This window comes from Hippocampus zosterae, chromosome 12 (genome assembly GCF_025434085.1).
Source record: "Hippocampus zosterae strain Florida chromosome 12, ASM2543408v3, whole genome shotgun sequence".
Taxonomy (NCBI): Eukaryota; Metazoa; Chordata; class Actinopteri; order Syngnathiformes; family Syngnathidae; genus Hippocampus; species Hippocampus zosterae.
Genome location: NC_067462.1, coordinates 15,364,571 through 15,378,954, shown reverse-complemented (window position 1 = coordinate 15,378,954; position 14,384 = coordinate 15,364,571). Strand labels below are relative to the sequence as shown.

Here is a 14,384-nt window from a genome sequence, read left to right as displayed (position 1 = left end):
TTGCTATCCAAAACAACTCATGTCCAAGTTGCTCCTTTTTCCTTTCCTAAAAATTGCGAAAGCATCTTTTTTTGCTAGAAAACATTTTCGGGAGTGACATGTTTGTTTTTCATTGGATGGCTAATAAAATGCTAATTCAAAAAAGGGGAAGAAAAGCGCATAATTAACGTTCATATTGGTTTGATAATCTGAAATTTACATCTTCATAATTAAGTTAAGGGTTCCAAATGGATATTATCTTGATGGTCTTGTGCAGGAGCACCGAAACTGGGGGGAGAGGGAATGCCATGGGTTTCCCAAAACTTTATTTTTAATTGACGTGGAGGGACCCGAAGTAAAAGTTTTTAGTTTTTTTTTTCCCACAGGGCCCCAAAATTCTAGTGGCATCCCTGGAGCAATGTCCATCCATCCATCCATCCATCCATCCATGTTATGTACCGCTTATTCTCACTCGTACGGTCGCTATATAGGGTGTCATTCGATTGCTAATGCTATGACCATGACACAGTGAGAGGACCAAGTTTAAGAAACAAATCCAAAGAAATTAGAAGTAGAGAGGCATGCAAAAGGGGTTGGGAAAGACAGACTTTTTTTTCTCAGACTGGTCTGGATCTCATTTAGAGGACAGTAATGTGATTAGCTTTGTTTAGTTTTTTGCAGCTCCAGCCAGTGCGCGTGCGTGCGTGCATGCGTGCATGCGTGCATGCGTGTGTATACATTTATGTACCCGCTCATGTATGCGCTTGATTTTCCTTATGATCCTAATTCAGACGTTCAGCATGTTGTTTTAATCAAGAGCTCCATATTGACATCATGTCACAACACGAGAAACAAGAAACAACTCGTTCATTTGAAACTCAAACCTGACCACAGTCATCGTGATGAAGATGCAGCCATAAAATTAAGTTAATGTCGGATTGAATTCATGGTTTGTGTTCAATGACTCAGGGACTATTACGTATAAAAGCATCATTGGTGAGTTTATTATATGTGTTTTTTCACATGACGGTAGGACGACGAAAATTGGCGGCAGTAGCTGAAGTGGGATGGCGCCTTTTCTGTAAGGCACTGCAGTGCTGATGAAGTGTGACAGGGTCTCCGTTCATAGACACACGGCCATTGTGGGACACTGCTAAGCCCAACTCTGTTGCTAAGCAAATCAGCAGCACCAAATGCCACATGCAGACAATTCTTGCACGTATTAGACGAATATATAGTGGAACGGATCACTAATATTGTTCAATATTGGCCAAAAGCATTTGGAGTCGAGTCATCAAATGTCTGTTCATATTTTTATAGCAGCTTGTTGGTTCGTGTTAAGCTCCAAATCAAAATGCGGTTTCCCCTCTGCTTTGGTTCGTCCAGGTATTATCAAGGTGGGGAGGTGGAACCCTCTGCCCATCCACTTCCTGACAGATGCCCCGGAGGCGACTGTGGCCGACATGCTCATGGAGGTCTACCACATGGTCACCCTTCGTATCCAAGTCCAAAGGTCAGACTTTTCCCTCTCTTGGTCACACTCCAGCTCTGAAGTAATGTGGTGATGTCACTGCAGCTTATTGCACATTAAGAATTGATTACCAAAGCTCAATTGAAGTCTTCAAGCATTTATCTAGCATCAGATTCCTTGGGAAAGAGTGGAGCCAAAGCCCTGATGGACAGATAAAACCAGATAAAGTACAGATGAGAGGCATTTTTGTTAGTATTGTCGAGGCACATACCAGCCGGGATTTGTTGACATGTTGATACGCGTAAAGGTAGCGATGGCAGAGCAGGGCGCATGGTCCTGGGTTAATTTAGTTGGGGTTAAAAGACGACGGCGAAGACCCCGCAGGTGAGGGGTTGAGAGCAAGGCAAATATCCTTATGGCATAATATGGAGGGGAGTCACATGACACAAGCCGCTCATCCTTTTGGAGAGAGTGTCACCAAGAAAGTGACTGCTCATTTTATATTGCCTGTAAAAGCAGAGATTTTTCTGTGTAGCCACCACCGCGACAGAATTGGGTGGGGGGTGGGGGTCTTTGGGATTTGTGTTAGAACCAGAACCGAGGATGGACACTGCCTGTGTGAAAATGAAGCCTTTTCTGCCAACGCCATAGCTCCAACTTTTGTGCATTGAAAGTAGTAGTCGCTGCGTGACAATTATAATCTTTGCGGCAACACATTGAAACTTCGGGTATCTGTGGGTATATTTGTCCTGGGGAGTTTTTATTTTCACTCCCTACATATGAAAACGTATGTAATATACTTCATTATCAAAATAAACTTATTTCAACCTCCACGGATAACGCAACATAAAGTGCGGTTGAGAGGTTGATTGACTGAGCATCCATGATGACAGATTTCGGAGTGGAGGATTTGAATCAGTACTTTAGTACTTTTTACACATGTATCTGGACTTCTATTTAAGCAAAGACTTTAAATATTTTCACCACATCTCTCTGTTATTTTTGATGTAGTTTTTCGAAGCTTGAAGACCTTCCTTGTGAGCAATGGAACCACGCGACTGTCCGGAACGCGCTCAAGGAGCTCCTCAAGGAAATGAACCAAAGCACTCTGGCCAAAGAGTGTCCTCTGTCGCAGGTTGGAAAAGAACCAACAAAACAAGTTGTCCGTCTTAACAACACACACAATTAGAAAGCCAGATCATAAAAATGATTAATAACTATTACTACATTTTAATCAAACTTTGGCGTGTAACTTTAACTGACCAGCTGCATGTTCAGCGCTCTTGCTGCATCATAATGGCTGCTGTGGGAGATTTACAGGCTTAAACGGAGCTCTGGTGCGGGCGTTGATGGCAGCAAGCGGATCAATTGCAAGCATGTGTGTGTGTGTGTGTGTGCGTGCGTGCGTGTTGGACATTTTGTCACTGCTCTCTACGAACTCGAGTTTCTACGGGTGACTTGCAGTCATGATTACTGTCTGTTTCAATTGTGTGTGTCTCATGTATTATAACTTTTTTTTTTTGTGGCGTGACTAAACATTTGGTTTCATGCCGGCTATTAATTATCTTAGTTTGTTTCTTTTCTGTCTTTCAGAGTATGATCTCGTCAATCGTGAATAGCTCCTACTATGCCAACGTCTCCACTGCGAAATGCCAAGAGTTTGGTCGCTGGTACAAGAAGTACAAGAAAATCAAAGGTACGCTCGATAGCCGCAATGGGGCTTTCCCTCCATGGCAATAAATTCAGTGGAACCTCACAACTGGAAAATAATCCGTTTGACCTTCAAATTTTGGTCAATTTAATGTTTTTCCTGCAAGACCTTATGTAAATAGAATTAATCCCTTCCAGGCTTTTTAAACTTCTTGACATCTATAATTTGTTTTAAGTGACTATTTTTTTTATAGCTGACGTTGAAGTGTAAGAAGAAGTATGCATTCACGTGTGTATATCACAGTGCTGTGGCAATACAGAATTATATAGCGATACCCTCAAATATCACAGTACAAATGATCATTATACAATAATGGCTCTATTGATCTGTGTTCACAAATAGACAATTTATCTTTCTGAACACTTAACAAAGCCTTAAGCATATATGAATAACTTATAAAGTCGTTTTCAGTGATACCAGTAATTACTTATTAGTGGTAATATGTATGTATGTATATATATATATATATATATATATATACCAGCTCCGGCCTCCCTGTGTGGAGTTTGCATGTTCTCCCCGGGCCTGCGTGGGTTTTCTCCGGGTACTCCGGTTTCCTCCCACATTCCAAAAACATGCATGGCAGGCTGATTGAACACTCTAAATTGTCCCTAGGTGTGAATGTGAGCGTGGATGGTTGTTAGTCTCTGTGTGCCCTGCGATCGGCTGGCAACCGATTCAGGGTGTCCCCCGCCTACTGCCCGGAGACAGCTGGGATAGGCTCCAGCACCCCCCGCGACCCAAGTGAGGATCAAGCGGTACGGAAGATGAATGAATGATGAATGAATATATATATATATATATATATATATATATATATATATATATATATATATATATATATATATATATATATATATATATATATATATATATATATATATATATAAAAGGCAAAAATAATGCCGATAGAAATAGAAAGGGACAAATATTGGATACAGGTATTTTCAATTAGATTTTAAGTTTACTTCTGAATGGTAGGTATTCCTGTAGGTTGGTTTACTTTAGCGCGTACTGTACTGGAAATATCATGCATCCATGATTAACCCTTAATTTGCTTCTCGTTTTGTTTGCTTTGAGCAGTGGATTATTTGGAGAAGATGTGGTCTGGGCGAGATCTTGCGGACATCAAAAGTAATCAGTCTTCTTTTTTGACAACAAAGGAAATGTTTGGAGATACAACTGACAATCTGGTCTGCTCTGTAGTCGAGCGAGACAACATGGCTGACTTCTGCATGCTGGGCCAAAGACCACCTCCTCACTTGGCGAGCCTGGCGCAGCTCGGTCACTTGGGCGGCGGTGGCCCTCTGCTGAAGGCAGGATCCGGAGATCCGCAGGCACCATCGCAGCCATCCCAGCAGCCTCCCCTCCCCCAGCAACAGCCCTCACCCCACGGCCCCCTCCACCACAGCCCCCCCCTCCACACTGGCCAGGTGCCCGCACCGCCACCACCCCACCCGCCCGGCGGACTCCAGCCCCTGCTGGGCCCAGGTGGGCTGCTCTCGCCTCAACTCTCCCCACAGCTGGTGCGCCAGCAGCTCGCCATGGCCCACCTCATCAACCAACAGATAGCCGTCAGCCGGCTGCTGGCCCACCAGCACCCACAAGCCATCAACCAGCAATTCCTCAACCATCCGCCCATCCCGCGGGGTTCCTCCAAAGTCGGCGGTGACCATCCGGGAAACAACCCCTCGGCCTCTGAGGTTTCCTCTGAAATCTACCAGCAGGTCCGTGATGAGCTGAAAAGAGCCAGTGTCTCCCAGGCTGTTTTCGCCCGGGTGGCCTTCAATCGCACGCAGGTAAGGAAACAGGAAATGCAAAGGCAAGTTAGGGGAAGGTTGTGAAAGGGAATCTTCTCGATGATTCTGATCAGACCAAAGAGCACAATGTGTGAGAAGGAATAAAAGCTGTCTTTCATCAAGACCCAATCTAGTCATAAAAGCGAAATTCTTTACGCAGGGTTGGCCTCATTGGCGGCTACCCACCTTGGAGGTATTTTCAGTAGCAGTACCAGAAGCATGGCGGGGGTACCTTGCCAGCTCATTAGACCTCTTTTTTTCAACACAGGTACACGACAACAAGCACCTGATGCATTCAAGGCGACGCCAAACACTTTATAGCACACCCCACTAGATCAATGCAATAATGTATAAGTCATATAACTTACGAAAGAAAAGGTGTGAGTTGTACTTCCAAAGTACAAAGAATTCCATCCAAGAACACACAAAATTTTTTCTTTATGTAAATCAACCAATGAAAACCAGGCGTTGGTTTTGAACTGCAACTCAACAGAATTATTGAAGAAATTAAAAAAAGACTCATGAAAAATGCCCGGGGAAAATGCTACCCCAAGAACTGATTATATAACAAGAATAGTTTGACCACGTGGACATGTTCAACAAAGATGTGCCCTCTAAATAAAAATTCAAACTTGCAATAACTTAAGTCAGCATATTTAAAGGGTAACACATAGTGACTGTGCTGTTTGGTGACATGATGTGGACAACGCTAAACACGGGCCAGAGGAAGCCAAGAAGAGAGTATGACAAATCCACCCACGAACAGGTCCGTGAGTCACAGACTAAGTATAGTATAGCGTTGGTGGGAATTCATAACTGGGGTTGTGATGAAAGAATCGAATTGATTATCCTATCGAATAATGCATCGATTCCTCATGTAATTTGCTCACGTAACCTAGCGATGGCACGTACTGTGACTTTGACAGATTCTGATTAGCTCTTTGAGACAAGCATTTTTGCAACGTCCTCATTTCTTGCAAAAATCTGGCTCTGGCAAAATTAATAAATCAATGAGTGAAGCAGTTATATTATTAGTGTGACGATTTGCTTAGCGAATACACGCCAGTAAATAAACTACAAACAGCTTATCGTGCGTTCTAACCCGCAATGGCAGGATTACTCCATTAGCCAATGAAAAGAACAAGAACAAAATGTTCCCTAGGATTTTGCCCCAGCTCGTCACACGTGCACAATCCCGTCTTCCCGTCTCCAAGCTACACCAGCTCCGCTTGACAGTCATTACATAAATGTTTATTTGTTTTAAGTTTAAAGACACCCCAAGCATTGGACATTTTTAGGTCTTATTCCAAGGAAGTCCCCATTGACTGAGTGACTAAGTCTGTCTTCAACAATCATGGCCTCGACCTGTTCCCAGTTTGCCCATTCACCTGTGGGATGTTCCAAACTGGTGTTTGATGAGCATTCCCTTAACTTTCTGTTTTGCCACCTGTCGCATCTTGTTTGGAACGTGTTGCAGCTATAAAATTCAAAGTTAATGATTATTTGCTAAAAACATAATTTACCAGTTTAAACATTAAACATCTTGACTTTGTAGTGTATTCAATTAAATATAGACTAAACACGATTTACAAATCATTGTATTCAGTTTTTATTTATGTTTAACACAACGTCCCAATTTCATTGCAATTGGGTTGTACAGCTACACCGCAGTAACAAAATCGCTCTCGTCAACTCAGGGTCTGCTGTCAGAGATCCTGAGGAAGGAGGAGGACCCTCGCACGGCCTCGCAGTCGCTGCTGGTTAACCTGAAGGCCATGCAGAACTTCCTCAACCTGCCCGAGGGCGAGCGCGACCGCATCTACCAAGAGGAGCGGGAGCGCACCATGAACCCCACAGTGGGCCTTCCTGCCTCCAACTCATCCAACCCCGGCGCTCCACGCCTCTCACAGGTACAAAACGCATTGGCTCATGGGTCGAATAAGGATTTTATGGTGCCGCACACACTCCATTTTTACCTGCTGTTTGTCCTGTGTCTATGCTTAGAAAGTGTGGGAGAGGAGCTTGGATGAGCAGATAACACCTGATACCTGGGCCTCCATTTGGAAGAACAAGAATAAGATAGCCAACTCAGTGAGTTCTCTGTAATCTTGCATATCATATAAATAATGTGAATGCCTACGGTTTTTAAACAAATTCCAAGAATAATGGAACAACAACTTCAAAGATATCGTAGGAGCTTATTGCAAACATAAAGGATGTAAAAGAGCATTTTCAGCGATAAGACCTTTTAACTCGGATGCCGTGTGGGCTATTATTTATTATGGCTATGTCAAATTATCTCAGGATCTGGAATGTAAACTAACCTCGTCTGTGCACGTCTTTGTAGAGGACTTCAAAACAATGCCAGCGACCTGAGAGCTTGATGCACTCGGAAGCTAGCCAACTGCAACGGCACAACACAAAATGCTAAAGCTCAATGAATTTTATATGTTCACTGTTGACATGCCAAATAATGTTTCCATACATAAAAGTTACTTGGGAAAAAAACCAAGCAAAACAATCAATCAGCGAAACAATCCAGCTGTTCTTTTAACATGTACCGGTAATAGAAACGGGAAAAACACTCATCGCTTCTTCAGAATTGAAGAAAGAGATACCATATTTGGTTCATTTTAGATCTCAAGTACAGTTAGCAACATACATCAAAACAACTTTTCAAACAACATTTTGATATAACATACATCGGGCGCAAAAGAAATCTTGAGGCTGGAGACAGAAAAGGAAAAAGTGTTTTGATTTGACCAACTGAAGCAAGAGCGGTAACATTTTTGCCCTGAAAACATACATTGCCACATTATCCATAAAACACGCCCCCAAACTTGTGACCTATGTTGCGTGCACAAAACAAGTACAGATCACGTTTGAAATTGGATACAATTGTTAATAGGCGGTGCTAGTTTGTATTACCAATTAAAATTTCCTTCAACCTGACTGCCTAAACATCACATGTCCTCTTTCCAGCCAAAGCCAACAGGTCCTGTGCCTGACCTACCAATCAAGCTGGAATCGCTAGTCAACATCACGTCTGGAATTTATGACGAAATCCAGCAGGAGATGAAGCGAGCCAAGGTGTCCCAGGCACTCTTTGCCAAGGTGGCTGCCAACAAGAGTCAAGTGAGGGAACGCAAAACACCCACACTCCAAAAAACGAGGCAGCATATTTCGTGAAACTCACAAATTTGGGTGAACGTATAAACATAACACATACATAAAACACTGCCGTTTAATCACAAGTGACAACCATGTGGTTGCTACCCATTGACTTAGCAAAGTGAGAGACACACAACTATTCCCACTCACATTCACACTTTCGCTGAGTAACAACTGAACCCACATTACCCGCACAGAAGTCAGGCCAGTGAACCGTATCACTGACTACCTGCGCTGATCTCAAATGCTCAGCCAAAAAAAAAAAAAAAAAAAAGTGTTTCTTAATAATGGCCTGAGTTAGGAATCTTGTCAATGTGTGTCAACAAAAATACCAAAATAAAATGTACACTGTCAAGCCTTGCTAAATAGAAACATCTCAGCTCCGTCATCCATATGACTCTTGGTGACTCCTTTATTGCTGGCTGCAACAATGTCAAGTGACAAGTGCTGATAATATAGTATGAGGACAGTTCTATGTCCAAGATTCTTATGAGATTTAAGGCCTAACTCCATTTTTTCCACATGAGAAATTCAGCTATTCAACCAGTAGGACAGTAGTGTGTAACTGCGATCAGGCATAAGACGGTGAAGGGCTGATCCGCACTTTCTATACGGTATTTGCATGCTTGTGTTCGTGTGTGCGCGCAAGGTTAGTGAGGTCCCCCAGGTCGGGGCGGGACTTGGTGGGTGGGTGGGGGCGGGAGGGTTACAGTTCAGTGCACCCATCTGCTTCAGCTGGCCACCAGGCCAGCGCGAGCAGCAGCAAGAGATGATCAGGCTATTAGCGTTGCACGCTGCCTGAGGTGGCGGCTTGAACACAACAGCTGGTGTCGCAAACAGAGCCAGTCTAGCAGACATAATTAAATCTTCTCCATCTCCATTTCTGGATGTGCACCTACCTCGCACACCCTGCACACTTTTAAGCACACCTCTTTTGTCTTGTCTCACTGAATAGCTGCTTTCTCGTTAGGCTTGGAACGAAGTACATATACTTTACTGGATTTAAGTCGAGTTTTCTGTGCTTCATTTGATGATTCATCATCTTATGACTTTGACTATTTGAATAGCTTAATTATGAAAAAAACTTGACTTTGGAGCAATATGACCTCAAAAGTTGTTCAGATTTTTTTTTTTAATTCTTTGACATTTCGTTTTTTACTAACCTTACACCTGGGCCACCTGTGTCTGTCATTACAGGGTTGGCTGTGTGAGCTGCTCCGCTGGAAGGAAAACCCCAGTCCAGAGAACCGTACCCTGTGGGAGAACCTGTGCACCATCCGGAGGTTCCTTGCCCTTCCACAGAACGACAGAGACCAGGCGTACGAGGAGGAGTCACGGCACCATCACAGCGAGAGGCTACACACCGTCCTTCACCTTCCGCAGGACACACAGGTACAAAAACTTTTTAAATGTCATTTGGCTTTGGGGCAGTGACTTCAACAAGCCCTTATGGAGCACACGTCCATATGGAGAATTTCTTTGAGACTTTTTAATCAGGTACTGTATATTTGCTCATGGTGGCCAGGCGGTCGAGTGGTTAGCACGTCGACCTCACAGTGCAGAGGCACCAGGTTCAATTCCAGCTCTGGCCTCCCTGTGTGGAGTTTGCATGTTCTCCCCAGGCCTGCGTGGGTTTTCTATGGGTACTCCGGTTTCCGCCCACATTCCAAAAACATGCATGGCAGACTGATTGAACTCTCAAAATTGTCCCTAGGTGTGGTTGTTCGTCTATGTGTGCCCTGCGATTGGCTGACAACCAGTTCAGGGTATCCCCCGCCTACTGCCGAAGACAGCTGGGATAGGCTTCGGCACCCCCCCCCCCCCTTCATTTTGTGCATTCCGATGACAACTACTTGCTTTACAAGTGCCACGTAAACTACCGTTCAAATTGTGTCCTGGGGTCACTTAACAATGACCCATAAAAAGGACATTACATTGTAAGCACTAACGCTACTTTTAGCTCCTGCAACTACTTTGAAATGTAGCTTTGGGTGGAAATGTGGCTACTGTTACATTCTCATTAGTTTTTGTCTCAGCAGAGGGAAGAGTGAAGAGTGGTTGCTGGGTGGCACAACAGGAAATGCCTCATTAGATTTTTGAAGAGGCCTTTAACAGGGAGAGAATGTGTACGTGTTTACACTTTAGTTCTAACTTCAAACACCAGGACTAGTTAGTGGCAAGTCTAAAGAACACAGAGAGCTTTTTAGACCCGCTAAACTAAATTAATTGTAATCCTTCTCCTCAAACGCTTTTTAGTGAAATTAAACTCAAGGCAAAACAATTAGCTTTATGCATGAACTGTATGTGTGTGTGTGTGTGTGTGTGTGTGTGTGTGTGTGTGTGTGTGTGTGTGTGTGTGTTTTATAATTAGGGTTAGGCAATGAATAAATCAATGCACACCCCAAAAAAGAGAAACCAAACAATAAGGTAAGCAAGCAGTTCATTACGTAGAAGATTAAAGTGGCTTTACCTTATTTAAGAAATAAATCACAGTGAAAGCTTTGAAGCCAAACAGCCTCCAGGTTGTAAAATTTGGAATTTGACCACCAACTTGGCTGTAAAGATTAGTTTTTTCGGATTTTGTTTTTTTCTTTGGCTTTTGTAATACATGTACCAATACTCGGTGCATCCTCCACAAGAGGTCTTAAGAGAAGACAACGAACACTTTAATGCTAAAGAATGAACAATGTTGACTTTATTTATGTTAAGAATGAACAATGTTGACTTTATTTTTTGTACTGTTGGTGACGAATGATTATTCAAAACAAGCGAAATGCGCGAAGCCACTCACCATATTAATGACGAAGGGATAAAGTGAAGCCTTTTGTTGTTTGGGCATTTTAGTATAAATTGCTGTTTACTTGAATTTTACTCACAACATTGACTGAAGGGTAAATTTTATGATGGGGGCAGTTTGACCCTTAATTATCTGCTTTGTGAAATCCACATAAAGTTAATGACTGAGAATGGACCTTCGAAGCTCCACTGTATCTTTTGAGAGTTGTTAATAATTGGTCGTATGGGGAAGAAGGACCCCCTTCTTTGGTTAGGTTGGTTCATGCTGAAAGTCATGTGGCTCCGCCACAGATTCATAAACATCTTTGTATAGACTCTCTATGTAATCACGTGGCAAGAATAGCTCAAATCACATTTGGAATGACCGCAGTATATCTTGTATCCTTGTTTAGCAAATGCTTTGTGTGTCTGTCAAGAACAAAGTTATTTTCGTGTCGCATCTGTGATTGGCTGGATGTGCGTGGCTGGAAGTTTAGCTAACTCACACCAAGTGATGAAAGCTATTTTAGAATTAAAGAGATGTTAAAGTTGAATAACACGCATACGGTAGCTAGATCTTTTTTTTTATGTATTTTTTTTACCTGTCAAAACATAAATGCAATTACTTTGTGATTGGATGTTCAAGGGCGTGGAGACGAAACATTCTCCTTCCAGAGCAAAGGCTTCCGCTCACAAGACAAGAGAAATAGATGTGCTTTTTGTGTTCGTTATATTTTAATTCGTGGGTCAGAGACGTCATTGATCAATCCCACAAATGATAACATCACAGTCGATCATCGGTTTTGCATCAAACGCAAAATATTGACCGAACTAAATCCAGTCGGATTTTTACTTTGTTACATATCACACTGCTGTTCCCCCTTAAAGGGCCGATCGTGGTTGCCCTCACTCCGCTAGTGTGCACCACATGTCATGACTCAGTGTGCAAATGACGAGCTCGGTATTAAAGACTAATGACGGGACAGGAAGGAAGCTGCGGTGGCACCGTGATGACATTCCTCGGCTCCTCTCGCACTCTTAAAACACTGTTGGCCCTCTTGGAGCCCATTGATTCTCCCCACCCGCAGCCACATGTGGTGAAGGGCTGATGGCTTATTAATGGTAAATGAGGTGTGCGCCAGTGTATATTTAATACATCTAAATATATACTTGTATGTATAGGACATATGTGTATGTGTCTTCATGGTTGGTGAGCAAAAACGCACCACACGTGTGTCCCATATGTTGCACACATACTGATAGTTTGAAGTGCTCCTTTGTCTTCGGACAATGGGACAAGCGAGCACACAAAATTAAAAATGGATGTACAGAGGAGCCACACACACACGCACACACACACACACACGCACACACACACACACACACACATTTGCCTATGCTTTTTAGATTATGTCTGAGGGTCTTTGGGGTTGTGTCTATTATCATTTTCATTGTTGTGTCTATTAGGTGGGCAGGTGAGAGTGTGTAGGTATTTGTGGTGAGTGTGTGCGTTTGTGAGTGACCTCCACCCCACCTCCCACAACAACCTCACATTTCTTTGTGAGTGACACAGGGCCTGTCCTCGCTGTACAGCTTTTATTCACATGGTGTTTACAGTTAAGTGCGTCCCACAGCTAATTTGGCACAGCCTGCCCTTATAAATTATTTCTTTATTGTTTTTGCTAAATTGATTTCTGATTCAAGACTGTGTGTAGGGGCTGGGTGTGTGTGTGTGTGTGTGTGTGTGTGTGTGTGTGTGTGTGTGTGTGTGTGTGTGTGTGTGTGTGTGTGTGTGTGTTGAGGAAGCTCGGACCCCAGGAGTCCAGGACTAGAACAAGAAGAAACATTTCCTGGGCACATGGTCCCGTATGTGTCTGTGTTTAATAGAAACAAAAGACATTTTTTTCTCTCTCTCTTTTTTTCTCTCAATATCTCAAAAATCTGATGTGCTAGAAATAAAGTAAAGACATTTTTATAACAGCTAATAAAATACATTCAGTGACACATAAAGCCATCTTTGATTAAAATTAATGTTGACCAGTATTATTTTTCCACAAACTTGAAAACTGTTAAACAGACCTTATATAAGCTGATTTCAACTCCCCGTTTGCCTTCAGCAGGGTGGAACTAGCTTTTTTTCTTTGGGGATGGGGGGGCAAGCCACAATTAACGCAACCATTTAATTGCAGATAAATGGAATGAATACCACACACAAAGACTGAATCAAAGCGGAATCCTCGGAAAGCACACGTGCACTCAGCTCCAACGCCAGCTTGTCTCAATAACGGAAAAGTGTGCAGCACATTTTCGTCTAAAGATTCATTTCACAATAACGGAGGAAAGTGCTGTGACTCATCCATTCCTCACACATCCCAATGCACACGCACACACACACACACGCACACACACACACACACACACACACGCACACACACACATCTGTAAAAGTGAGCCAACAAAAAAACACACTCACTGATAACACGATGTCCTAAGTCAAGCACAAAACTAACAGAAAAGTGATTTTTCTCTTCTTCATTATAAATTTATCTCCGTGTTAATGGCATCTATGGTGGTAACATGCGTGCACATCCCAGCAAACCCCCCCCCCCCCCCACCACCTGACAGGGCAAGGGCTCATTAAGGGGAAGATGAATATTTGATGTTTTATAATTCTTTTATCGTTCTGTGCTGTAATTTGCCTCAATTTACAGGAAACTTGATTTTTGACATCTGTGCATTTAAAGAGAAGAGCAGGCACGGCAGGGCGGCAAAACAGAATTGGAGGTTCAGGAAAGGACGACAATATCACGCTATGAGAAGAACTGCTATGGATTTTTGAAACCAAAAATTGTGGTTCAATGAGTTCATTTCAACATTCACTGTAAAACTAAGCTTCAAGTTGCAAATATTTTTGGTGCATGCAGAAGAATATTAAGTACAAAAAAAACAATCATCATTCCAGATGTCAAAAGGGTTTGATGGCTCCCTTGCTTTCTTTTTTCTGTACAAAACGGGTTCAAATTGCTCTTTGAGCCTTTCTTATAGTACACCAATGATCGCGTTATGTGTCCCCCTCCCCACTTTCCATACTCTGAGTGTGCTAGTCTACTGCAGCGTACTCATTCGGCTCATGTCATGCAATTAAACAATATCTCACAAAAAAAAAGATACAGATTCAGGACTTTTGCGCTCATTTCAATTATGATTTTAAAGGGGTCCCTTGGAAAAATTCACCTCTGAGAAAAGTTTGAGAAAACTGGCTTAAACCATTGAATGCAATATTCACACGAGCGCATGAAACACTTATAGCATTTGTTTCAGTGTTTAATGTGTAAAACCACCACGTTTAAAACACTTCCACCTCAAAGAAATGATTTCAAACTTGAAGTCTCCAAAACACTGTTTTCATAAACCTAGGACCAAAATGTCAAGGAATCATTTGTTGTCTTTCACTTTTTCCCCCTTTCCTCCTTTTTCT

The 14,384-nt window shown here is 42.7% G+C and overlaps 2 protein-coding genes across 4 annotated transcripts in view; one reads left to right on the top strand and one right to left on the bottom strand.

Moving 5' to 3' along the window:
- Positions 1 to 14,384, bottom strand: part of rab5b (RAB5B, member RAS oncogene family) — a 183,880-nt gene that overhangs the window by 95,741 nt on the left and 73,755 nt on the right. The gene's annotated exons all lie outside the window — the stretch shown is intronic.
- Positions 1 to 14,384, top strand: part of satb2 (SATB homeobox 2) — a 42,364-nt gene that overhangs the window by 23,021 nt on the left and 4,959 nt on the right. For all 3 annotated transcript variants that reach the window (XM_052081746.1, XM_052081745.1, XM_052081747.1), the window contains 9 exons: positions 1,366 to 1,492; positions 2,462 to 2,585; positions 3,044 to 3,146; positions 4,245 to 4,295; positions 4,368 to 4,960; positions 6,658 to 6,870; positions 6,965 to 7,051; positions 7,943 to 8,095; positions 9,329 to 9,523. In XM_052081746.1, the coding sequence (XP_051937706.1) occupies positions 1,366 to 1,492; positions 2,462 to 2,585; positions 3,044 to 3,146; positions 4,245 to 4,295; positions 4,368 to 4,960; positions 6,658 to 6,870; positions 6,965 to 7,051; positions 7,943 to 8,095; positions 9,329 to 9,523 (1,646 nt within the window). The remainder of the gene's footprint in view (positions 1 to 1,365; positions 1,493 to 2,461; positions 2,586 to 3,043; positions 3,147 to 4,244; positions 4,296 to 4,367; positions 4,961 to 6,657; positions 6,871 to 6,964; positions 7,052 to 7,942; positions 8,096 to 9,328; positions 9,524 to 14,384) is intronic.